The 27768-nt window shown below is 41.9% G+C and overlaps 1 protein-coding gene and 1 long non-coding RNA gene across 4 annotated transcripts in view; both read left to right on the forward strand.

Annotated features, from left to right (window-relative positions):
• Window positions 1–27768, forward strand: part of tgfb2 (transforming growth factor, beta 2) — a 123970-nt gene that overhangs the window by 38699 nt on the left and 57503 nt on the right. Inside the window, exons 2-4 of the mRNA XM_075464758.1 lie at window positions 2444–2607; window positions 19638–19770; window positions 19868–19978. Coding sequence (XP_075320873.1) covers window positions 2444–2607; window positions 19638–19770; window positions 19868–19978 — 408 coding nt within the window. The remainder of the gene's footprint in view (window positions 1–2443; window positions 2608–19637; window positions 19771–19867; window positions 19979–27768) is intronic.
• Window positions 11851–15296, forward strand: LOC142379670 (uncharacterized). Of its 3 annotated transcripts, XR_012769791.1 has the most exons (5): window positions 11851–12236; window positions 12582–12691; window positions 13101–13992; window positions 14100–14211; window positions 14313–15296. It is a non-coding gene; the product is annotated as an uncharacterized LOC142379670 (long non-coding RNA). The 3 variants fall into 3 exon arrangements; XR_012769790.1 differs by lacking the exon at window positions 11851–12236 and having other exon boundaries at window positions 12349–12691; XR_012769792.1 differs by lacking the exon at window positions 11851–12236 and having other exon boundaries at window positions 12349–12691; window positions 14385–15296.

Consider the following 27768-nt stretch of genomic DNA (forward strand, 5'->3'; position numbering starts at 1 on the left):
CAGTCATCACAGGGCCACAAAGAGACAAACAAGCAGGCTTGTTCACGCGGATACAGGTCGTTTAGGCCATTGGCGTTTAGGCCGCAGTCATTTAGGCCCCCCTGCAGTCGTTTAGGCCGACAGAGGAGTTGTTTAGGCCACAGGGAGCAGTCGTTTAGGCCCCCCTGCAGTCGTTTAGGCCAAGCTACCTGAGCAGCTGAAATCTTTATTATTGTACATTCGTTATTATAAGATATAAGTCAGCTCTACTGGTCTGTCTGGGTAGCCTACATATCTATGGTAAATTATTTAATAACCAACTTTAGTATGGAAACGTTTTTTTTTTATTTAATAAATGGTGATTTATAAATTCATAAAATTGTGGAAATAATCATCCGCATTGCCACATTCATTGGACAATAATGCTGTAATTATTTAGAAGCCCGTTAGATTCGCGCGGCTTGTGAGAATTAAAATAGTGATTTATAAGATAAGCATCGAATTGTCATCGTAAGCATCCGCATTGCCACATTCGTTGGACAATAATGCTGTAATTATTTAGAAGCCCGTTAGATTCGCACGGTTTGTGAGAATTAAAATAGTGATTTATAAGATAAGCATGCATTGTCATCGAAAGGGTGACTGATCTGAAACACCACATTCGTTGGACAATAATTATTAATACCTAATAATTTGTTATTCAGAAGCCAGTTTGATTCGTGGTTTGTGAGAATATTTTTGGAATCCTGATCACATAATTTCCGCAGTAGCTGGGGCGTGTACAATTGCTTCCCTGGTTTATCTATTTTTAGAGAGAGCGCGCAAAAATGTACAGATGGCTGGTTGGCATGTGTGTCATTGATCTGCGCGGATAGTAATCGCTCTGCATCCAGAGCTGCAAGTGGCTTTGATGGGTTAACATTCCATACCCTCGCCTCGTTCACAGCTGGCACATTTAATTGGTCTACGCCAGCACTAATCGCCCGGCATACCAACACCTACCTCTAGTCAGGTGAGAGTGGTTCGATGGCTTGGATGGCTAGACTATATATGAACACATGTTCACTAAATATTGGCCATGTTTATTTTGCAGTTAGTCATAGGATACAAACATTAAACATTAAAACACACACAAGCGCACGAAAGACGCTTAAGAGAACTGCGAGTTTCTTGGAAATTGGAAGAGGAGATGCAAAACTGCCATCAAACGTTGTGTGAAAATAAACCACATGCACACATTTGTTGGACAATAATGCTGTAGCCTAATCATTTAGAAGCCCGTTTGGCGGTTTGTGAGAATTAAAATAGTGATTTAGGCTATAAGATAAGCATCCGCATTGCCATCAAAAGGGTGACTGATCTGAAACCACCACATTCGTTGGACAATAGGCCTAATTATTAATAATAATTCGTTATTTAGAAGCCCGTTTGCGAGATGGGACGTGGTTGATACACGTGGACACAAATTCACTAAATATGTGTTTATTTTACAGTTATTCGTAGACCTATATATTCTGCTTAAATTGTATTTTATTTGTATTTTAATGTTTATATCCTATGAATAACTGCAAAATAAACATGGCCAATATTTAGTGAACATGTGTTCATATATAGTCTAGCCATCCAAGCCATCGAACCACTCTCACCTGACTAGAGGTAGGTGTTGGTATGCCGGGCGATTAGTGCTGGCGTAGACCAATTAAATGTGCCAGCTGTGAACGAGGCGAGGGTATGGAATGTTAACCCATCAAAGCCACTTGCCGCTCTGGATGCAGAGCGATTACTATCCGCGCAGATCAATGACACACATGCCAACCAGCCATCTGTACATTTTTGCGCGCTCTCTCTAAAAATAGATAAACCAGGGAAGCAATTGTACATGCCCCAGCTACTGCGGAAATTATGTGATCAGGATTCAAAAATATTCTCACAAACCACGAATCAAACTGGCTTCTGAATAACAAATTATTAGGTATTAATAATTATTGTCCAACGAATGTGGTGTTTCAGATCAGTCACCCTTTCGATGACAATGCATGCTTATCTTATAAATCACTATTTTAATTCTCACAAACCGCGCGAATCTAACGGGCTTCTAAATAATTACAGCATTATTGTCCAATGAATGTGGCAATGCGGATGATTATTTCCGCAATTTTCTGAATTTATAAATCACCATTTATTAAATAAAAAAAAATGTTCTTAGACAATGATTACTATTACTCCAGTTAATATTACAGAGAACCAACACTCTTCTTGGGTATTTTTCACACCGTGTGTTCACAGTTGTAATGTTTTCCTTATTTGCAGTTTTGTTTTGGTGGTTTTGATTTGAATAAAAAATGTATATCCTTTTATATGAAGTCAATTTTATAGTTATTTTTAATTTTTTTTTATTAATGTTTCTCATTAATTATAAAGTATACTTCCCATCACCATACTATTTTATCTCCTTGTTTTGTAGATGTCATTTCCCCGACACACTTTAACCCATACTTCAGGCGGCTGACCTTTGACGTGTCCTCATTGGAGAAGAATGCCTCCAACCTGGTTAAGGCGGAGCTCAGGATCTTTCGTTTTCAAAACCCTGAGGCCCAAGTGTCTGAGCAGCGCATCGAGCTCTATCAGGTATACATACTGTCTTATGAAGTAACATCCACAAATGCCAAGATTATCCACTTTTATGAAAGGAAAAATATATTGTACTTTTAAAAAGGTTGTGTTTTTTATAATTTAACTGTTTAAACTGATATCACAAAGATATCGGCAGTCTTTTGCCAAACATTTTAAAGTATGAAAAACATGTCGAAGGGCAAAGAAATTAAAAAGGAAAGGAAAGGATTCCAGATACCCTAAAACCTAGACACTGTATCATATTCTCAATAGCTCCAGATGTGTATTACTGGATAATGAGCAGATTTTCATATAAACCCGCAAGTTACATTTTGATATATTTATTCATTCCATGTTTTAATGACACAAAATATGGTGTAATCTTGCAAGTAGACTTCAGGCTATTACTGTACTGTAAAATTCATGCTGTACTTAGGGAACACAAAAAATATGTTATCCTTTTGTCTTTTTATTTTCTACTTCATTAGACTTTGTGATTCACATTGCACAAATGTTCAAGAAAGCTGATTGACAGAGATTGGGAAGAGTTAACTAGAACCAGGTAGCTTGATCTTGGTCAGTGCAAACCAGCGTTGTACTGGGATGAGTCTGGGACTGACAACCAGTGAGTCAGCCGACTGAACTATACATGTAGCATACATTAGTCAGGTCTAGCTGCAGGAGCACTGTGACTAAAAATTGACTAAATCTGCAGCATGAAGCATTTTTCTAGTCAAACATAGCTGGAGTCACACTGGACTAGTGCGGTACAGGAATTGCATAAATACCTTTTAACTACTTGGTCATGAAACCTGTCTTAAGGGAATACAACAAAAACAGTAGATTATGATGATTACTTTTTACTTTTCTATGGAAGCTTTAAATGACATGCCTGAAAAACAGAAGCACTTCTTTTTAAAAATACATCCTGGGTAATGGGGGTGCTATTTATATCAATGTCCTGAACATGACTATTCTTTTTGAACAATGTCTGCATCCCTAATATACCTAATTTAGGCTCATGTTTTTACTTTTGGGACATATGCATGAAGAACTAAGTCGCACACAAACAACACAAAACAGTGTTATCAAGCAAATAGACAGGACCTTATCAGGAAAGAGCTGGATTGGCAGATAAATCTGTCAAATGATCTCTCAGCAATGACACCTGTCATTGAGTCCAGCAGTAAACTGTCTTGCTTTGTGTTTTGTATTATAACTACGGTATATTATTGGACTCAACTGCACCCTTAATGAGACCAAGACGCAGGTGCAGGTTCCTGAATCAAATGTCATCCAGAGAGGCTCACTGCACATGCAAAAAAGAAAAATGAGTTGCACCTCTACATTTCAAGACTTGAAGAACATAGCTTGGCTATGGGCTGAGTGTGCTCACCATCAAGTTGATTTAATGTAAAAAAAAAAAAAATTCTGAAAAATTTAAATTTGCAATTTTGCCATTCAGAACTATGTTAGAAACTTCAGCACCTCGTAATAAAAGAAAACTCTGAAACAGAGTGTTACAAAAGTCAAAGCAGACATCTATTCCCTGGCAGGAGGTTTGCAAGCCTTACTTGGGTATTTGTTCTTATTACAGGGAAAAGTTTGACCTATTGTTCTGGAATGAGGTTCAAATAAAGTTCTGTAAATTTTTCTTTGAGAGTGTGTCTCTATACGTGTGTTTGCATGTGTACCTGTTTGGACTTGGTGGTGGGGAGAGAGGTGTAGCATTTCGTAAATACAAGTGAATGGGTTTGGAGGGTTGTTTCATGGAGAAAAAAAACACCACTACTTCATATGTATGTGTGCTTGCAGAAAAAGGTGGACTGGGGGCAGGGCTTTTTGGTGGATACAAAAAGCTCCATAGGATTACACAAAATTCTACAAGCTTGCAGCTCCTGCAATAACAAGTGAAAATCTTGCAGTGAACTCAAGCAGGGTGTGATTGCCCTACTATCTCATTAACCTGTGAAATAACACTACATCAAAGCTTACCTTGGCAGCAAAAGAAAACAGATAGTCATGGATCATGAAGATCACACCCTTTCTCTCCAACGTCAGACAGACAAGAGTGCACCCTAACTGAGCATAAGCTCAAGTATCTGTGTGCAAGTGAATGCAGCATGTGAGTTCTCTGTTCCCAAGGAACACTCACAGCAGTGAGCAGACCACCCAGTGAAACAAAGGGCCATTACACTGTTCAAGTATAGAGATCAGCTGCTGCATCTGAAGGCAAAATCAGAGCTTCCCTGTAACACAACTCCTAGAGCACTTTATTTCCAAAGAGAATTTTTTTTTTTGGGAACAGAGGCGCAATGGAGATGGAGATGGATCAGTAACCAGTAGGTGTGGAATCCAGAGACAGATCTGTTGTGAGGGAGGCTGGCGGCTTGTGGTGTAGAAGAGGGATTCCAGGGAGAACATTGCAGAGCAGGTTAGTAGCTGGGACCAGGAGCTGAAGACAGGGAAATAAAGATCAGTAACATGCGAAGACAATACTGTAGAAAAGACCAGAGTCAAGGCACAATACCACTGAAGGTAAGCAGACGATCTGGCGACGAGTGGAGGACTGAACCAGGACTTTATGGTTGAAGAGAGTAGGTGTAGACGAGGCTCCATTGATTGCAGGTGTGTAGGTAATTGGTTCCAGCTCCAGACCAACCTCCAGTCAGGAAACACAGGAAATCCTGACAGTACCTCCCCACTAACGGGTCGCCTCCCGGTAACCCCCAGGCTTGGAATGATTAGCTGCATGGAACTCCCTCACTATGGTAGCATCCAGGATCAAGGACTGTGGCACCCAAGACCGCTCCTCCAGGCCATAACCTTCCCAATCAACCAAATACTGGAGACCTCTTCCCCTCCACCGCACATCCAGCAGGCGCCGAACTTTGAATGCAGGGTGGTTATCGATGAGCCGGGGGGGGGGAGTGGGGGTTCGGCCGGAGGGCAAAGATCACTGTGACGAAATGGCTTCAACTGAGATACGTGGAATGTTGGATGGATCCTGAGAGGCCTGGGCAGTTCCAGACGGACAGCAGTGGGACTGATAATCTTCAAAATCTTAAAGGGACCAAGATAACGAGGCGACAGCTTGCGAGAATCTGTCTGCAGCGGTATATCTTTAGAAGATAACCAAACTGACTGACCTGCTTGGTACTGAGGAGCGGGAGTCCGATGGCGGTCAGGTGCTTGCTTGGTCCGGGCAGAGGAACGAAGAGATGAGCGAGCCTTTTCCCATACCCTCTGACAGCGTATTAGATGCTGCTGGATGGATGGCACTGATGGAAAAGAGGGGGCTGGTAACCCAGTGAGGCTTCAAATGGAGACATACCTGTAGCAGACGAGACCAGGGAGTTGTGGGCATATTCAATCCACGGAAGGTAGGGTTGCTGAGTTGGCCGTCACCATGCAACGGAGGGCTGTTTCCAGGTCCTGGTTAGCCCTCTCTGTCTGGCCGTTTGATTGGGGATGGAAACCCGAAGAAAGGCTTGCTGTGGCCCCGATACCCTGACAAAAGGTTCGCCATACCTGCGATACAAACTGAGGTCCCCTGTCAGACACAATGTCCACTACGATGCCATGTAAACGAATGACATTGTTGGTAAGTAGATCAGTTGTTTCTTTGGCTGATGGCAGTTTGGGTATGGCAATGAAATGTGCTGCTTTTGAAAAACAGTCTACCACAGTAAGGATGGCAGAATTACCTTGAGAATCTGGAAGTCCAGAGCTATGTGGGACCACGGCCGACCTGGGATGGGCAGCGGCTGGAGGAGACCAGAGGGTTGCAAACTCGAGGACTTCCCTCTAGCACAGACAGAACAAGCCAAAACATAGGAGCGCGTGTCCTGATCCATAGTGGGCCACGCACCAGAAGTTGCGTTTCAAAAAGGATAATGTTCTATTGATTCCAGGATGGCAGGAGAATTTACTATTATGTATCCATTGAAGCACTTGGGCTCGGGCTGTCTCAGCGACAAACTGAAGGCCAGGGGGACCAGTTCCTGGATCAGGTTGGGTGCGAAGAGCTTCCTGGATACAGGACTCAATCTTCCAGGTGATAGGGGCAACAATGCAGGAGGAAGGGAGAAAAGTATTAGGTTTGACTCCTCCTGGCTGAACTGGTGAGACAGGGCAACAGGTTTTACGTTGCGTGAACCAAGGCGATAGGTAAGGGTAAAGTTGAATCTGCTGAAGAAAAGGGCCCACCTCGCTTGTCGGGGATTTAATCTCTTGGCTGACTGGATATATGCTAGAATCTTGTGGTCAGTCCATACAACAAATGGCTATTCAGCGCCCTCCAGCCGATGTCGCCACTCCTCCAAGGCCATCTTCACCGCCAGCAACTCCCTGTCGCCAACATCATAGTTCCGTTCTGCCGGTGACAGCTGTTTAGAGAAGAATGCACAGGGGTGGAGCTTGTTCCCAGCACCGCAGCGCTGACCGAGGACAGCTCCCACTCCTGCCTCCGAAGCATCCACCTCCACAACGAATGGCAGGGATGAATCAAGGTGAACAAGGACCCGGGCTGTGGTGAAGAGTCTCTTGAGAAGAAGAAAAGCAGCATCAGCCCCCGGGGACCACTGGAATGACACTGCAGAAGAGGTTAGGCGGGTGAGAGGAGCAATCACAGTGCTAAAGTTCCTAATGAACCTTCTATAGAAGTTGGCAAAGCCAATAAATCTTTGCAGCTCCTTGCGGTTGCCAGGAATGGGCCACTTAGTCACTGCTTCCACTTTCTCTGGGGCGGTCCTGATCTGTCCCTCCTCAATAATAAACCCCAGAAAACTGACCTTCTTGCCATGAAATTCGCAATTAGCGGCCTTAGCATAGAGTTTGTTTTCCAGAAGACGCTGGAGAACGGCCCGCACATGTTCCTGGTGCTCTTCTAGGGATCGGGCAAAGATCAGGATATCATCCAGATTCACAAAGACAAATCTGTTCAAGAAATCTCGTAGTACGTCATTTATTAATGCCTTGAAGACTGCAGGGGCATTGGTGAGCCCAAAAAGTATCACACGGTACTCAAAATGGCCCAAAGGGGTGTTAAATGCAGTCTTCCATTCGTCCCCTTCCCTAATCCGTACCAAGTGATAAGCATTTCGGAGGTCTAGCTTGGTGAATATGGTAGCTCCGTGGAGTGGAGTAAATGCTGAATCGATGAGGGTGTTAGATTCGGTTCTTTTAATTGGAAGCTGAAGAACAGACCGGAGTAATTCAAGTGAAAATGAAGTCTTTATTGATGGCAACAAGTGAAGTATTTCAGCGCTGGTCTCGGTATGACAGAACTTTCGCAGGAATCCGTCAGACAGAGCCCCGATTTCCGGTTTATCATTTGCATTTATAGCCTCATAGGTTGGACTCACACTCGACCGAGTATGATTGGACATGAGTAGGTTCAACATGCTTCGTCATATTCTCTGGATCAGCCCAAAACAATGTGTGTGTGAATCTGCCCTTGCTTTCCCAGGCTTTCCCAATTGTTTTGTCTTTCTATTCCTGGATCACTTTAGGTCATTATGGAAAAGTACTGAGACTTATTTCATTCATAATGTCTAAGAACAAAGCCAATTTTTACAAGGGGCAGAGGATATTTATTTTTTACTGTGATGTTGTTCAACTGTCTGTGATCTATGCTAGGTCTCAATGTAGTCTTTCTTTGACACAAAAAAGAATCCGGCTCCTAGGGGGGACGAGGAAGGCTGGATGATCCCTGCAGCCAGGGAATCCCCAATGTATTTTTCCATAGCCTCATGCTCAGGTCTGGACATAACACAGTATGTTGGGTTGATCAGAGTTCATTCAAACAGCAGTTTGGCCTTTGTCATTACAGGCAGCAACCTCAGTGGTGGGTTGGAGCAGCTGTTCACAATACAATGGAGACAGTTGGCACCTTGAGAGGAATACACAATTTTTGCCGAGGGGAGGGGGCATGAAGCAGAAGTGAAAATTTATGGGCCTGCTAGTGTTAAATATGATTTGCATAGTAAAGTAGGGGCGTGGACGGGGACTGCCTCTTTTTGACCATCTGCATGCATTTTGTAGACTTGGAAAAGGCACACATGGACAAAATTGTTGGTACCCCTCTGTTATTGAAAGAAAAACCCACAATGGTCACTGAAATAATTTGAAACTGACAAAAGAAAATTAACCAATGAAAATCAGATATTGTGGTTCAACAGAAACATTTTCAAAAACAAACTAATGAAACTAGCCTGGCGACGCCATCCTACGTACTTCCGCCCAAAGATTTTGGCTCCGCACATAGTCTGGCCAAATCCCCCTACCTCGGTTCGCTCAGTGTTTTGCCAATCAGCAAACAGTTGTGAGTGGTGACGCAGAACTCACGCGCGGAGTCCATTGTAGTCCATATAATTGTAGTTCAACCGTAGCGGAAATAAACATGGCGACGGAAGAACGCCAGAAGCTATCCATGAAGTTGTCTCAACTCTGGAGAGTATTACACAATTAAAACAAGAGCAAGAGGAATGCCTCGTCAATTTTGTTAGTGGCAAGGATGTCGTAGCTCTCCTTCCAACTGGCTTTGGGAAAAGTTTGATTTCTCAAATGGTACCGGTATAATGTGGGAAGCGTGATTCGCGAGCTAGAGCCTCGCGAGAGTAAGCATGAACCTCGGCGCATAACGTACGTCCTTTCTAAACATTACTGATAGGTTAAGGGAACTCCAATGAATTTAAGTTGCTGAGTAAGGTCCCACCCTCCATGGAAACGGATTCCTCTTGGGTTTTTCAAGACTGTTTGACGGAGTCAACAGTCGGCTTTTGCACAGGCAATAATGAAACAGGCGTGGACAAAAATGTTTATGATAGGTAGGGTAAGGGGGTCTTGCCTAAGGACCCTTACTGGTTGTAGTACCTTTCATGCAGGGGATTTGAACACAGATCACCCACATGAAAGGTGGCAATCTTACCTCTTCACTCACCAGCCTTCTGTACCTGACAACAAGTACTTTGGCCCACTCGTCGCGAGCAAACTGCTCCAGTCGTCTCAGGTTTGAAGGGTGCCTTCTCCAGACGGCATGTTAGATCAGGGCTCATAAAAGGCCACTTCAGAATAGTCTAATGTTTTACTCTTAGCCATTCTTGAGTGTTTTTAAGCTGTGTATTTTGGGTCATTATCCGGTTGGAAGACCCATGACCTGCAACTGAGACCAAGCTTTCTGACACTAGGCAGCACATTTCTCTCCAGAATGCCTTGATAGTCTTGAGATTTCATTGTATCCTGCACAGATTCAAGACACCCTGTGCCAGCAAAGCAGCCCCAGAACATAACCAAGCCTCCTCCATGTTTCCCAGTAGGGACAGTGTTCGTTTCTTGGTATGCTTAATTTTTGCGTCTGTGAACACTGATGTGCCTTGCCAAAAAGCTTCAGTTTTGTCTCAACTGTACAAAGGACATTCTCCCAGAAGTGTAGCATTGTGGGAAATTCCAATCTCTTTTTTACGATTTGCTTTCAACAGTGAGGTAAATTGGTCATCTCCCATGAAGTCAACTTTGGCTCAAACAACGATGGATGGTGTGATCTGACACTGATGTACCTTGACCTTGAAGTTCACCTTTAATTTTTTTGGAGGTTGTTCTGGTTTTTTTTGGTTGCTATTCGTCTTATCCGTCTCTTCATTTTGTCATCAATTCTCCTCAGTTTTTTTCTAATCTCCAGAGACAACTCTCTCGTTCGCTTCCTGTGGTCCATGGTCAGTGTACACCATGTCACCAAACAGCACAGTGACTACTTGTCACCCTTTAAATAGGCAGACTGATTGATTACAAGTGTCAAGACACTTGTGATGCTAATTATAGGACACACCTTATGTCCCTATGGTAAAATTATTTTCAATCTTTTCTAGGGGTACTATAATTTTTGTCCAGGCCTGTTTCATTAGTTTTTTTTTTTTTAAATTAATCTGTTGAACCACAATTCTAAAGCAATGTCGGATTTTCATTGGTTAATTTTCAGTAAATGTGTATTTATTATTACTTGTGTCAGTTTCAAGTTATTTCAGTGACTATTGTGGGTTTTTCTTTCATTAACAGAGGGTTACCAAAAATTTTGTCCACATGTGTATAACAGTGTTCCCCAATGAATTTTGTGGGGGTTGCTGAGGGAGTATGGGGTACCAGAATCACTCTTGCATGCTATTCAGTGTTTAACCAAAGCAAGAGCTGTGTCCACATTCTTGGCATTAGGTCAAACTCGTTCACAGTGCATGTTAGACTTCACCAAGGCTGCCCTTTTCATGGATAGGATCTCAAGGTGTAGTTGTGGGTTGCATTTCTGCTTTATGCAGATGATGTGGTTCTGTTGCCATGACCTTTGGCGCACAATGGAGCGGTTCGCAACAGACTGTGAAGCGGTCAGATTAAAGTCAGCTCTTCCAAATCCAGGGAAAAAGTTTAAATGCTCTCTCCGGGTTGGGGATGAGTCCCTGCCTCAGATGAGTTTAAGTATCTTGGGATCTTGTTCACGAGTGATGGCAGGTTGGATCGAGAGATGGACAGACGGATTGGGACTTGATCAGCAGTAATGAGGGCACCATTTGTGGAGAAGAGAGAGCTGAGCCAGAAGGCAAAGCTTTCAATTTACTGGTCCATATTTGTTCCAACCCTCATCTATGGTCATGAGATCTGGGTAGTGACCAAAAGAATGAGGTCATGGATACAAGCGGCTGAAATGGGTTTCCTTCGGATGGCAGCTAGGTGTAACCTTAGAAAATAGGGTGAGGAGCTCGGCCATTAGAAGGGAACTCAGAGTAGAGTCGGTATTCCTCCGCATCAAAAGGAGTCAATTGAGGTGGTTTGGGCATCTGGTTAGAATGTCACCTGTCTCAGAGATTGCAGAAAGATGCTGTACTGTCACGAGATTCTGTGAGACTTTCGACTGAATCAAACATGGTGGCTCTGATCTAGCAAACATTTCAGCAAGTTTATAACTTCGCCAGCTTTACCGTAGATTTTAGGTAAATATATTTTAGGATTGCATTGACGAGTGTTTTGACAGGATTGTCATGGGGAAAACCAACCAAACTCCGTCCACCGACAAAGAGTCACCTGGAGCGACGTCTCCAACTGGGAACCAGTTTAGACGCCCGTTTGTCCCCGGTTAAAATTCTTCGTATGGAGTTTTAGGCATTATAGGACTCGTTAGAGTTCAGCCAGCAACAGGTGCAGATGCTTGCTGCGGAGAGTGCGATCCTCAGAGAGTTGGTGAAATCCCCCACCGAGGGAATGACCTGAATTTCCAAAGAAAATAAGAAAAATTAAAGAAACAGTTATCGATCTCCAGGCTCACGGTATGAGGGACAACTTGGTGTTTTTTGGAATCCCAGGGCAGGCAGACAAAGATCCTGAACTAACAATAAAATACTTGATTAAAAACACACCTTAAACTTCCGGGAGATACAGTGAAGAATATCACCTTTCACAGCGTTCACCACCTGTGAGGGAATAGACCTGATTCCCGCGGACCGAGACCTATTGAACTGGTGAGGAGCTGCGGCAGGGAGCTGAGAGGAACTGACTTCAGCGTGAACGACCAGTGTCCTAAGGAAATCCTAGAAAGACGCAAGGTCCTGTTCCTCATCCAGAGAAAGTTCATGGAAGGAGGCTCCCGTGCTGTCATCATGGTGAATAAATTATTTCCAGATGATCTGAATCCGTCTGTACATCATGGCAGTTTCTCAATACCAAGTATGCTAAGTACGTACTTATGTACTTACTAGTATAGACTTGTCAGAAGTGCGGACTTCTGAGGATGGAAGGACGCAAGTACTCTCATTGTGCATTTGGAACGGAAGCGTACTTGATTATGTCAAAGATGTTGACGTTGCCGCCAAAAATAAAAAAACGTAAACGATTGTTTTTGTTTCATCGCAGCCACTCTGCTTGATGCCCGTGTGTGATTTCTACAGCAAAAAAAAAATCAAAACATTTCTAGAAAAGATTGAAAATAGACCGGGCTGTGCTTGCAGCTGCTGTTGGAATGCTTTATTTTAAAGCTGAAGAGGAAGCGGTGAGGCTGAGGAGGAAGATACGGGAGCGACGAGCCAGGATGCGTTGGATGGCATACCTGTCAACTTTGGTACGTTTTTTTCCCCCCAAACGTCTCTTTTTTTCAGTATTTAAGAATTATACAAACAGTAGAAATCAAGTACTTTTTGTACTGTTTGTACACTTTGACATCTCAGGATAATCAGTGCAGCTTTAGATGGATTTAAACAGAAAAATACCTTCAATACAATCAGTTTGATGTAATAATGAACAAGCACAACATTTAAATTCAATTATTTAATACACAAACATGAATACACATCTCACATCAGCTAGCAGAAAAAATATTCAGGTTTAGTTAAACTTTTTAGGTTACTGTACAAAATTATACAAAATCTCTGTCTTACCACACCGTACAAAAATGCGGTGTGGTAAGACAGAAATGAAATAAATGAATCTTTTGGTTTTAAAATTAGTCTCTCATTTTTTCTTTCCAACAGGAGCAAGACCCTTCACAGAGGTATTGTTGTCTGAACCCTAATATGCCAGTCCTGGACCTGTTTTTTTCCGGCGCTGACCTAAAACCATCTTTTAGACTCTCTAGGACCAGCGTTACTATGTTGGTCCAAATGTTGCCCTGAAAAAAAATGCAAGGATGGAGCCATGAGATAGAGGTCCTGGGGCCCGTTGCACAAAAGTAGGATTTAGACATCCAGGATGAATTACTTAGCCAGCGGAGCAAGAATTATACATGGAAACCTATGAAGAGGTGAAGGAGAAAATAAAACTAAAAGGAAATACTGCCACAGTTAAAAAACAAAGGGAGCAAGCGTGGCAAACTATTGCTGACCGCCTGAATGCGTAAGTAGTGCACAAATCACACTCACCACTCCACTGAAACTATCACAATTATGCTACAATCCAAATAAAATGTGAATTAACATATCGTCGCCTTCCTAAAATAATCGCCCAAGTCATTTTTTGGCATCAAAGGTGTGGTCCAAAAAATGCCTAAGTGATTTATTTAATCTTAGTTTTTATGAAAAACAAGTGTTCTTATGTCAAGCATCCTTTGATACATACTGACTGAAATTATTATTTTATGCTATAATTTCACTTTTGGGGGGAGTTTTTTGTGTTTCCTGAAAAAAATGACTTATGCGATTATTTTACGAAGGTGACGATATTTGAAAAGATATTTGTAGCCTACTTTTATTATGAATAAGTTGAAATTGACTGCATGTGAGTGAAACTATCTAAATGCAACTCCATGCTCCTCCACTGTTTCATTGTGTGTGTGCGCGTGTTTTTGTGTGTGTAGATTTAACATGACTGGGCCAAAACGGACATGGCAGCAAGTCAAAGTGAAATGTAAGAACATCCTGCAGAATGGTAAGTCCCCTGACAAATACTTAACAAGTGTACTTTTTATTAAGAATGTGCCTGCCCACACATTGCCAGTACTGTGCATTAATTGGTTTAACATCTTATCATTTCAGATGGTCTGCAATGCTAACTATTTGTTCAGTAATGTTGTGGCAAAGTGGCCCGGCTCGGTCCACGACTCCCGAGTGTTTCGGAACTCGGGGATCTATCGGCGCCTATCACAAGGTGAGCCACAGAACCTCTATTGATAACCACTTTTAACATCATGGCTGTGTTAAGAATGTCACTACTTATAAGGTTGTGATGGTAACATTTTGTATTCACAGGTGAATTCCTGGGTGTATTGCTGGGTGACAGAGGGTATGCCTTTCAGCCTTTTCTGCTCACTCCATTTGCAGACCCTCTGGGGGCACAACTGGCATACAACCATGCCCATGCCAGAACAAGGGCCCGGATAGAAATGACATTTGGCCTACTGAAGGCACGCTTTCAGTGTCTGACCCACCTGAGAGTCAGCCCAGACAGGGCATGTGATATCATTGTGGCCTGTGCTGTCCTCCACAATGTGGCCTGCCTGAGAAAGGAGAGGGCCCCCAGAGTGCCAGCTCTCATAGACTGGGACATTCCTGCCATCTTCCCGGATGACGACTGTGGTCGGCTGGTCAGAGACCAATATGTGTTAAATTATATTAATTAATTTTGCATGTTTATTTAAGTTGGGCCTGCAATGGCAGAGGAATTTTTGTTAGGTTTTTGTGCTGTATAGGCAAGGCAATTTTATTTGTATAGCCCATTTTTACAAACGGTTTGTCTCAAACTGCATGCTTTGATTCTGTGCTTTTTGTCATGTAGAGCACTGTGTGATTTCAGTTTTGAAAGGAGCTGATGGTTTACTTACTTTGATTCATCCTTGTTCAATAAAGGAACATCATGGTACTCTCTAATGTGTATTTATATTTATATGGTGATGTACTTTATGTGTAGTCTGTGGGAAACTAAATTATCTAGTGGTTCATCTAAAATCATCAGTTATCTAAAATGATTGTAATTAATGATCACAAATGTTTCAATAATGATAGTGGGTATAGTTAAATGTTTTAATAATATGTTCTAGGCAGTGGAATAAATATTGGTTTCCATTTGTGGCGACCGCTGACTGAGATAAGGAATGAGATTAAATAGATCCTGGAACTTAGCCTGGTCTGAAGCAGGCTAGCTTCACAGAATAAATCTCCATGGTAACTTAGGTCTGAACATATCCCACTTTTGTGCAACTGGATCACGGATAAGTTGATCCAGGATAGCCAACATATCCCAGTTTAATCCCTTATCCTACTTTTGTGCAACGGGCCCCTGGTCACCATTTACTGGCTTGCCTGTGGGGCCTCCTACAGGGTAAGTACAGAGATTTTTGCTATGGCAACTGCCACTGTTTGCCGGATTGTCCACAATGTTGTGGAGGAAAATATGACCATCCTCCACAGAGGGATTCATTTTCCGAAAGCAGAAGAGCTGGAGGAGGTGGGTGCAGGATTTGCACGCCTTGCTGGCCATGAGGGGTTCCGCCGTGCTGTTGGTGCCATTGATGGATGTCACATCAGAATTGTTCCTCTTGCAGAGCCACATAACAAAAGCTACATAAACAGAAAGCTTTTCCCCTCAATAATAATGCAGGGTGTGTTTGTTATATTCTGTTTGTTCATTGTTTAGAATAGTGAATAACACTACTCTGTCTCTATGTGTAATATGTATATATATGTGTATTTGTATGCCTTGATATAAAGACAATTTATAAAATACTTTATACATACAAACTCCACACCAAGATGTGACTTTATAAAAATGTTTTAAATATTTTTCAACATGCTTTTGAAACAAAGACAGATATCTCTCTGCCCTCTCTGCAGCAGCTCTCTCCCTCTCCTCCTGCCTTGCCATAGCTTCTGTCTCTTTGACTCTCCTCCCTCAAATTCTAACACCTGGCTTTCCCTGAATCTCTTCCTGCCCTGTTCCCTGCCTGGACCTGGATGATGGGGAAGAGGCCAGGGTAGTGACTGTGCCACCTGACGTGGAAGTCAGATTTGCTGCCTCAACCAGAGGCGGACTGATTGAGTGCTGCCCCTGGGGTGCAGCATCCATCACACTATACCACTGCCAGTTGGCAGCAGTCACACCACCGGTGTGGGGCCCTTTTTAAGTTCCTGAAAAATTATTTCAACATGAAAATGACTGAGCTTGTGAAAACAGCTTTAATATAACTGGCTGTAAAAAAGAAGATGAAGATTCTGTAGACAGAATAAGACTGGTTAATCAGTCAGATTACCATTTTGTTTGTTACAACCATTTAGTTGTTCCATTTTTTTTGGCTTGTTTGCAGTTCACTGTAAGCCCACTGTTAGCAACAAAGTCCCTGAAAGACAAAAAAATATTCAAGCAATTTCAGTCAACCATTCATCATTTGACATGTCAAAAGTGCTTCCAAGCCCCCTGTAAAGATACAGATACACTAAGATGAATACTCACTCCCACCAGCCTTAACTGGAGTCACGGAGACCCGTGAGAAGGCTCCAGTTTGCCGCACGCCACTCGATGAGGGCCTCAGTTTCTTCATTTGTCCCTTCAGTATAAAAATGCGTTCAATTGAATTCTCATCCACAGAAAAAAAACTGTAACTATGTATAAAGTGTATTGTATATGCATGTATTGTATGTACTCCTGCAGCTAACATCTAAATCTAATCATTTAAATATAACTGTTAGCTATTCAGCTAATGTTCAGCTCGTATTTCTGAAAACGCTGAAACTGTTTTTACAAACTTAAACTTCATTGAGCGACCACAAAATTGAAGTAAAACACCAAACAAAACACATTTTTGGGTAAATAAATAAGAAATAAGAGTAACATTTGACACGACCTGGCTCAAAAGCCGTATCAAAAAGGAGGAAGCACACGGTTTGTAAGTTACAAGGAAATCAATTTATTTAACCAATTCGAACTTAAGCTGGAGAATTCAACAAAAGTAAAACAATGGGATGTGGCAATCAGTCATCAGTAGTGTAGTGGTGTTATGGAGCATGAATGTGCTGCAAAGGTGTTGTATGGTGCGAAATATAACAAGAGGATAAACCAAACAAACCCAAAACACACTGCTGTTCTCACAAACCCAGCCAGGAACCAAAAGGGAAGAATTAACCAAGTGAGGTGGCTTAAATCCACTCCCACAGACGGCCAGGTGTATGAGCTGCCGCAATCACTGCTGCACACTCCAATCAGCTTCCTGGTCTGAGGGAGGAGACAAAGAGAGAGGGAGGAGAGAGAGAGGAGAGAGATATGCCCGGCACAAGCCCCAGGGGCTGTGACACATTTCCAAACAGAACTTACAGTTATGTGCTTTCTCCTCTGCCATCTTTGCTTGTGCCGCACTGCTTTCTGGGATAGCAAGCTGTCTGAAGTCGCCACAGAAGCATCCTCAATATAATGGGCGGAGCAAGTACACATCCGGGAATGTGGAGCGTACTTGTCTGGATGCGTACTTTGAATTGGAATAGTACTTAGTCCTTAAGTGATGACATTTAAGAAGTACACAAGTACAGACAAGTACGCATATTGAGATACGGCCCATGTCACTATGGGTGGGATGTACATAAATCTGCAATATTCTACTTAATTCACAGACAACTGTTAAGGCAAAATAGATTAATCACTGCCAGTCTCACAAGCACAGAATGTTAGTGAATGTAGGCGATATCGGTTTTTTTTGGTTTGATCTGGGCTTTTTCCATCTCACACTTCTACTTTTGTGCGCTTATTTTCTCTTCTGTCTCTGTTCCACAACTTGCTGCATTTCCACCAAGTACATTATATTAATGTTAACATAAACGGCACACATAGAGATTTGCGCGGCACACACAACCAAATGCAACACGTCCACAGCACAGACGCTGCACAAACACAGAAGCACACACCCAAACTGCACACGCACTCACAAGCAAAAGCACACGCACGATGGCACACACCCACACCCACACTCTACACAAACATACACACACTTAATGCATGAACACTCTCAAAAAAAAGCACACATGCACAAATGGTCAACATACCTGACAAACATCCACATGCGCACCTGCACACATATTTTTGACAAACATCCAACACTCACTGCATTAGCCTGAGCATGTCCACGCTAAGGTTTATTTCATGGAATGTGCATGGAGCTGGGTCCAGGGGGGTTTCATTTTTTTTTTTGTACTTTACGTTCAACGGACATTACATTTAGCAGACGCTTTTACAAATTAGGATAATTAGGATATGATGACAGAAAGACAGTCATCATTGAAAAAAATAAACGTGCACAATCAGCCTCCTATAATGCAATCTATGCAGTTTCCAAGTATAGAATCTAGCGAGTGATATGAAAGAATTCCCGATTTCCATGTCTTTTTTTTTTTTTTTCCCCCAATCTCACGGCCCGGTTTGGAATGACCCGGTGGTTGGGGACCCCTGGATTAAAGGATCCACAGGCAGACATTGTTTTACTAGAGGAGATTCATTTATCAAATACTGCAGCTGATGTTCTAGCCCCAGAACAGTTTCCTACTGTGAACAGGCCTGCTCCAGACAAAGAGGTGTAGCCGTTCTAATGAGCAGAAACGTAATTTCCACTGTAAACAGCACTTTGCATCTATGTGCTTCTTCCACAGGACAGGCCTTCAGTACCAGCTGAAAGGCAGCTATCCAAGCACATCAATTCCTAAAACATCAATAAAACATCTCAATATCTGTTTGTGCAATCATTTCATGCATCATATTACTATATTAAAGTGCATTTTATTCAATGTAAAGTGCTTCTGGTGAAAGTAATGAAGATTCATTACAAGACTTTAAATAAATACAGACAAAACCAAAGCCATGCTTTTTCAATTGCTAAGGACAAAACACAGAACCTGCCTGCAATTGTCACTTTGCAGGGTTCAAAGATTGAATTTGTATCATGTTATAAATATTTAGGTATTTTAATTGATGAATCTCTTTCTTTTACCCCACATATTCATCAGCTGGCAAAAAGGCTGAAATTGAAGCTGTTTTTTTTTTTATAGCATCTTTCATATGAATCCAAAAAGATGGTTGCTGCAACCTTTCTGTCTGTTTTGGATTATGGTAATGCTTTGTACATGCATGCCTTGTCTCAGTTAGTTTCAGGTATCGCATGTCTTGATGGATTGTGAGTATTTAAGATAGCAAGTCTGTTAAAAGTAACTGCTAGTTTAAAGAAGCCTTGGTGCTCAAAATGTCAAGACAGCATTAGAAATCCTGTATGGGAACTCTTTGGTGTATGGAACTATGTATTCTTCTGTCAGTGTACAATTTATGACTATCCTTTCAATTTGACAGACTTTTTCTGTCCAGTGGATTCCCAGTAAATCCAGACATTTTATTCTATAGAGGATATTCTCATTCTACAAAATTGGCTCATTTGTGTTGATCTCTGAAGATCTTCACAATTCTTTGCCTGTACTTTGCTGGTGCAGTAGTTCTTACGAGGCATGATTCATTAGAAATATTGGCAATTTTTAGAGCTATTTTCCACTAAAAAGCTCTAAAATGATATTTAACAATTTTTGCATCTCATGCCTCAAATTTGTCCTCAGATTTTAGGACACAAAGATCTGACATCCCCAACTCAGCGATATATTGACAGCAAGGTGGTTCAAACACAAACAGAAGGAGAGTGGCTGTCCTTTGATGTGACAGAGGCAGTGAGTGAATGGCTTAACCACAGAGGTGAGTTCATAATTCTGCTTTCACTGCAGCAGGTTCTTCATTATTTATTGCATATGCTACATAATTACCTCCCCTTGTGACCTCTGTTTCTCTACAGACAGGAACAGTGGATTCAAGATCAGTCTGCACTGTCCATGCTGCACTTTTGTACCATTAAATAACTTCATTATTCCCAACAAGAGTGAGGAACTGGAGGCACGGTTTGCAGGTTATTTCATTTTTAAATCTTGTCGTATAGGCAATAAATTATTAGTCCATTGTTTTTTACTGTTGTTATTCTTGTAAACAAATTCAATGAAGACACCAAAATCAAAAAAGTGTTCATCAATAAGTCAGTCTTGTTTCTAATACTTCATTAGAAGAAGGTCTATAAGTCCAACATGACAGCATGATAAACATGACATTACACCTGCTACAGACATGAATGTTTATAACTATTGTCATAAAGTGTCTGTTTGGAATACATTATGAGCTAGCTTAGCTAGTTAGCTATTATCAATATGTGTCCAAGGGCAGTTAATATTTCAGAAAATAAATTATTATGAGAACAATTAGATATGGGGCACCATCTGCCAAATCAGGAACTAATATCTAAACACTAGTAATCTTAAGTGTTTGTTGGTCTATCCTTGTCAGTCTGGAACAGATATAAATCAAGCAATCTATATTTAGCACTTTCTCAAGCAAAGTGCTTTCCAAAGCAAAAAGAACACAAGCATGGAATAAAAACAAAATAAAGAAAAATTTTAAACGGCCACTGATAAAGGCAATTCATTGTAAACTGTTAAATATAAAAGAGATATTGAACAGTTAGATATCTATGAAGAAATACCAATAAAAACAAAAAAGGTTAAAGAAAAAAATAAATAGAAATATTAAAACACCCAGAAATAATCATATTAAGTTGTGCACGAAAATCAGTTGAATTAAACAAACTTTTTAAAAAAAGGGAAGTTTTAAGCTTAGTCCTTAAAACAGTGAGACTGCATTTTGTATCCAGACAAGCAGAGGAGCCTGAAAACTGAAAGGTCTGCCTTCCACATTTGGACCTGGAAATTCTCGAACCATAAGTAAGCCTGCAGTCAGGGAGCAAGGTTGTTGTTTGGCTGTGGGGAACTATAAGATCTGTCATGTAAGATGGAGCAAAGCATTTAGGAGCTTTACATGCGGTAAGGAGGATTTTAAAATGTATTATCTTCACATCATTCTACTTTCAGGATTTGCCCTTTAACAGGTCCAATCCCAATGTCTATTGGTCGACCAATCAAGATTTTATATGAACCCAAAACCAAAACAATTGGCCAGTTGATATGAACAATATTTTAGGACAATACCAAACCTGCTGTAAAGCAAGAATTAGAAATGCGCTAACACCATCTTATTTTGCTGTGGAAAAATTCACACCATTTAGAGAACACATCAATACTAAGACAAAACAGAACAAGACTAAAGAAGACAAAACACTTTCATATAAGAATTTTTGGGAAAAACTGGAGACGTTTTAGTGAACCATGGTTAGTTGTTGTGTCGTCCAAACCCCTGATGAGACTGGACTCGTCGGTAGGTTAATTATACCAAACTCATCCGTTGCTGTCAGATGCTGGACAGAAATGTTTGTGGTAAGATATTATTTTGGGAGCAGCACAGCATCAAGAAAGTAGCAATTTTTTTCTCAATGACTAATTGATTAACCTGTTTAGGCTAAATATTGTCTGTCCTTTCTTAATTCAGCTCAGAAGAGTTTAGATATAATTTCAACATAATCTGTTTCATTTTCACTAGTTGTTTACTACCAATTAACAAATTCTTGTTGATTCTTACCAGTGGCTGTGTTTGGGATGCTGAGCCAATTGGAATTCAATTCATTGTAATCATAATTATTTATAAAATACAGATTAAGTTGCAGATTAGAATAAAAAAGCAAAGGCTGTATTTATTTGTTTATTTATTTTAATTTCAGTAATTTATTTGTTTATTTTGAGGCTAGCCTTGTGCTGATAACCTTTTCCTTAGCAATGCCACAGCATTGCGCTTGTGTTATCTAGACATCAGATCTGTAATTGGTTATCGATCACCACCCACCAGTCTGGGTGAGTTCCATCCATTAGCAGCTGGTTCATTTGTGCTGCGAGGCGTTCATAGAGTGCAGTTAGTTTCTTTAGCCAGTAGGTGTGTGTATCATGCCAGGGCCTTGTGCAGTCAAGCTTTTAATTATTGAGATTCTTTCTTGGATGTCTGCCACCATTATTGTCATGGGTTCCTGTTCTGGGAGATTGCTGTGGTCAGATCTCAGATCCACGAGACATGGATAATTGGAGTTATTTGATGCTTCTCTCTTCCATATGCTCTTCAGTATTGTCTCAGCCCTGAGTGTGTCTATTCTCATCTTATTACCCTACCAATGAGTGTATATCTTGGATGGTTCAGTGGAGAACATCGTATTTATTCTCCTGGCTTCAGATTCTCTAGTGTACTTTCTGAGGAAACTGAGGAAACAGGACTGTTAAAAAGGCCAGGCAGCGTCTGTTCCATCTCAGACGCCTCAGAAACTTCAGGCTCCCCCTCAAGGTGCTCAGGAACTTTTACACCTGCACCATTAGCCGCATTCCCACTCGGGACCATCTCCCTCAGTTCCGATAACCATTTCAGCTCCCTGTCCGAGGCTGGGTCTTTTCTGGGTTCTATAGGAACACATCTGACGGAGCTGTTTGGTGGTTGGTAGCTACGCCCCTTGTCATGCTATCACGGCTGAACTGTTTACTCATACGACACAGACACAACCGGCGCGTGTTTAATAAGTTAAACTTACACGTGGTCTCCTTTGTCTGCGGCGCTCTGCTCTCCTTCCTTCATGAAACCAAGAAGTATCACCTGCGCTCGATCCTTCGTCTCCTGACTCTCTCTGTGAGCTCTTCCAGCCTCCATGTTAGACGCCATATGTGATCGTCCATGATTAATATCACCATCATGGAGACAATGAACACGGTGGCCTCGCCGCTCTCCATATTAGCGTCTTTGTGGTGTTTTTTCTTCTCTCCTTACTTTTCGCGGGTTTTGTTTTGTTCGGCGGAAGTGTTTATTTTTCAAAAAAAAAAAAAGTGAATGCAAGAAATGGATCTGGAGTTGCTCGACATCGAAGAAGAACAGCTTCTTTTATTGGAGTTGGCGAAAATGCAAAGGAGGAAGCCACACAGACAACCGGAAAGGCACACCGAGGACCAATCACAGCCGCTTTTGTCTGCGCACTTCCGTTGGTGGTCTGCGTGCGTCTGTCGCGTAGTCAGGATTTTTCTGAGGTGCACGACAACGCGCGCAGAGCCTCTGCGTGGGGGAGTGGTCAAGATTTTGACGCTCGCAGAGGCTCTGCGTCCGAGCGTCAGAGGCTTTGCGTCTGAAGCATAAATCAGCTTTCACTCCTCTCCCTGCTGCCTTCAGGCCGTCGGTTCCGCAGCCTGAGAACCAGCACTGAGAGGATGAGGAAAAGTTTCTTTCCCCAGGCCATCCGTCTGCTCAACAGTGAGCGTTAAACTGGACTCCACTTCTATCTGTTAATACTGTATATTTCAGATACCTTATACATTTTCTTTTATATTTTTTTATTAATTTTTATTCATATTTCATATTTAATTTTAATTATCTTTTTATCGGTAGCAGGACAAGGAAGAATTTCACTGCACATTGTACTGTATATGATTGTGTATGTGACAAATAAAACTATCTTGAAATCTATCTTGAATCTTGAAATCTTGAGGTGGGTAGCCAGAGCTGTGAGTCATTGTTTGGCTGTCTCCAGTGCCTCAAGTATGGAGAGTTTGTTTTATTTCTTAGGGAGTTCCTTCTTCATTGCACCTTTCTGAAGCTCTGATAACTGCTTAACCTCCTTCCATGTTGCTTTGATCTTGACCTCCAATCTTGGCCTCCAGTCTTTATTTTGATCTCTCTCTTTATAAATATATATATATATGGAAGTTTTAGGCATGTGTGAAAAATGCTGTAAACTAAGAATGCTTTTGAAAAAAAAATGGAAGTGTTAATAGTTTATTTTAATCAATTAACAAAATGCAGCAAATTAACAGAAGAAAAATCAAAATCAAATCAAAATTTGGTGTGACCACCCTTAGCCTTCAAAACAGCAATTCTTTTAGATACACTTGCACAGTTTTTGAAGGAACTCAGCAGGTAAATTGTTCCAAATATCTTGGAGGACCAACCACAGATCTTCTGTGACTGTAAGCTTCCTCAAATCCTCTCACTTAATATAATCCCAAACAGACTCGATGTTGTGATCAGGGCTCTGTGGGGGCCATGCTGTCACTTCCAGGATTTAATGTTCTGCAGAAGATAGTTACTCTTAATGACATTGGCTGTATGCTTGGGGTCATTTGTCCTGCTGCTTCAGTTTCCTGCAGACATTCATTATTGTGCTATGCTCCAGCCCGTCGGCAAACAAACTGCCGTGTGCTACAACCAAATTTTTAAGATTTCAAGTCAGTCCAGGGCACATGCTGCTATTTTTCTGTGGCCCAGCTCCTTTGTTTTCATGCATAGCTGAGTCACTTTGCCTTGTTTCCATGTATGGCTTTTTGGCTGAAACTCTACAAAAAAAACACTTCAGACTTCTCCAGAGTGTATGGGTGTATCTGGGTCCTGCTGGTTTCTACCAGTTGGGACATCTACCTGCTGGACATCTTCAGATTTCAAAAGGAAATAAGCTTGATGTGTTTTAATCTGATACACAGTTTCCTGGCCGACCACTGTGTCTACGATCCTTAAAGTTCCCCATTTTTGGGGGGATTCTTCAAAACAGCTTGAACAGCACATCTTCATTTTTTTAAAAAGCATTCTCACTTTGAAGCATTTTTTCATACCTGCCTAAAACTTTTGCACAGTACTGTATATATACACACACTACTCACAAAAAGATAATTGGCTTTCGGGTGAAATTGATGGAAAATGTAGAAAGTACACGCTACAGTGATATTATATCATGAAAGTATGGCATTTAAGTAGAAGCATGCACTGGTGATATCCTCATCTCAAACTATTTATTGAAACAAAAGCCAACAACAGTGGTGGGTATACCACAACAAAAAATGTCAATGTCTCAATAACTTGTTATTTACCCTTGAGCATCAATTACAGCTTGACAACGATGTCTCATGCTGTTCATGAGTCGACTTATTGTCTGCTGAGGCATGGCATCCTTCTCTTTCTTGAAGGGCGGCCCTCAGGTCATTGAGGTTCTGGGGTACAGAGTTACGAGCCTATACACGGCGACTCTGCTGATCTCATAGGTTTTCTATGGGATTCAGGACTGGAGAAAGTCACTCCATTTGAGGTACCCCAGTCTCCTGCATCCATTCCCTAATGATGCGACCTCGATGAGTTGGAGCATTGTCGTCCATGAAGATGAAATTAGGCCTTTGTTGTTCATGCAGGGGTACAATGACTGGATCAATGAGGATATTCAGGTAGTATGAGCTTGTCACAGTACCATTCACAAAGTGTAGGGCAGTTCTTTACTGATTAGACACACCTGCCCACACTGTAACACCACCACCACCAAAGGCTTGTCTGGTGACAACAGTGGCTGACGTCTCCAACATCGTTATTTCTGCTGAATGTGAATCGACTTTCATCAGAGAACATTACTGAGTCCCACTGGTCCCTCATCCAGCGTTAATGCTCCCAGGCCCATACAAGATGATGACACCTGTGTCTGGTGGTGTCAGGTTCCCTTGCAAGTCGTCTAGCACCCAGACCACGCTAATGTAAACGGTTTTGAATGGTCTAACGTGACATTTGGGTGCTTCTCACCTCCCCATGCCTGGAGTTGAGTGGCATTCATCATCTGGTTCCGCAGGGCACTGTTCACAATGAAGCGGTCATCAGTGTGGGATGTGGCCAAAGTACATCCATTTCTATGCCTTTCTGTGACTCTTCCAGCCTCTCTGTATCTCTGTAGCAACCTGCTGATGACACTCTGTGACACTCTAAGCTCAGTGGCCACATCCGTCTGAGAATATCCTGTTTGACACCTCGCATTGGCAAGGTACTGTTGATCAATTGTTAGGTGTCGTCTTGGTCTCATAATGTCAAAATGTGAACAGCATGATGAGGAGGACTGTTTAAATACCAATTCTAATTGAACCAGGAAATCTATTGGTCGATTCATGGATCTAACACCTGTTGTGAAGTTTGGCCGTTAAGCTTCTTGACTGTGGAATATTTAGTAGCGAGGAAATTTCACAACTTGACTGCACAGGTGACATCCTATCACGGTACCATGCTGGAATTCACTAAACTCCTGAGAGCGATAAGACAAAAGTAATTAAAAAAAATATGCCTTTACATGCATATGAACTTAGTGACATTCCATTCTTAATCCATAGGGTTTGATATGACGTTGGCCCACCCTTTGCAGCTATAACAGTTACAACTCTTCTGGGCAAGCTTTCCACAGTGTTAGGATTGTGTTTATGGGAAGTTTTGACCATTCTTCCAGAGGCGCATTTGTGAGGTCAGACACTGATGTTGGATGAAAAGGCTCGCAGCCTCCGCTTTAATTCATCCCAACAGGTTCTCTGTTGGGTTGAGGTCAGGACTCTGCGCAGGCCAGTCAAGTTCTTCCACACCAAACTCACTCATCCATGTCTTTATGAACCTTGCTTTGTGCACTGGTACGCAGTCATGTTGGAACAGGAAGGGGCCATCCCCATACTGTTTCCACAAAGTTGTGAGCATGAAATTGTCTAAAATATCTAGTATAGTATAGTATGCTGAAGCATTCAGAGTTCCTGTCATTGGAACTAAGGGGCCAAGCCCAGCTCCTGTTTTGCAGGATGATGGAGTGGAACCAGCAGAAAAGGTTATTACATTTTCAATGAAGGCCTAGTAGAATGTGATGGGAATGTCCTTGTTGATCTCAAATGATTTCAGCTTCCTGAGTTGGTGCTGTCTCTGATGGAACTTCTTTAGGATTTCCTCTATGTTAGAGGAATACCTCAGCAAATTGTCAAAGAGTGTAATTATATTCCTCCACTACCTCCACTGGCTTCTTGTGTATGATAGTGATGGCGGCCTCAGCCATCTGTCTCTGGGAGAAAATCATGTCATGCAACTCCCTCAGTGCAACCTCCTCCTTGGCGGGGGGGTGGAGTCAAAATATCTCATTACACTTTTATAAGACACAATTGCCTAACAAGTACCATTTCAGCAAGATATAGGGACTTGTTTTAAGATAATACATCTTGAATATTTTGTTAAGTGAAATCTTGACAAACCGATTTTCCGTAGTTCCATTGGCAGATTTTTTGCTTATTTCAAGCAAAAACGTCTTGTATCTGTGGTTTTTTTTACTTATTTTTGGAGGGGCATTTTTTCCAGTACAGCCTGTCGATACTGTCAGGTGTCCACTGTTTGATGTCCCTGAAGACTTTCTCTGTCCTCTTTATCACAGGTGTATAGGCAGGAGCGAGCACTATGCTGCGGTGGTCAGCAGAGCCGAAAGGAGGGAGGGAGACAGTCACTGTTGTCATTCCCAGTCAACCACGTTTCAGTAAAAGCAAGAATGGATGCAGTCCGCATAGTCATAGTCACACATATGAAAAATGTTCATCAGTTTTGTTGCCCAATGAGCACACGTTAGCAAGGATTACTGAGGGAAGTGCATGGTGTTTACTTTCTCCTTGTTTAAGTCTTGCTTTGATTCCACCCTTATTCCTCCCCTGTCTCGTTACCTTCTTTTTATTCTTGTGCAGGGTGTCTGTCCAATCGGGTGGGTGTTTGCGTTGTAACTCCTCCGACAGCTTGTCTGTGACAGTAGCTTGGTGAGATTTATACTGCAGCTGTAGCGCTAGCAAAAAATCCCTGGAGTAAGTGATCCACAGGTTGTCCGGAAGACTTTATCCATTTGTTACAGATGGCAGCTCATCCAAGACGAAAAGTAGAGGCACAAAAATCCACAAGGTCCTTGTAAAGTCCATACTTTGGAGCAGT

This window comes from Odontesthes bonariensis, chromosome 5 (genome assembly GCF_027942865.1).
Source record: "Odontesthes bonariensis isolate fOdoBon6 chromosome 5, fOdoBon6.hap1, whole genome shotgun sequence".
Classification (NCBI taxonomy): Eukaryota; Metazoa; Chordata; class Actinopteri; order Atheriniformes; family Atherinopsidae; genus Odontesthes; species Odontesthes bonariensis.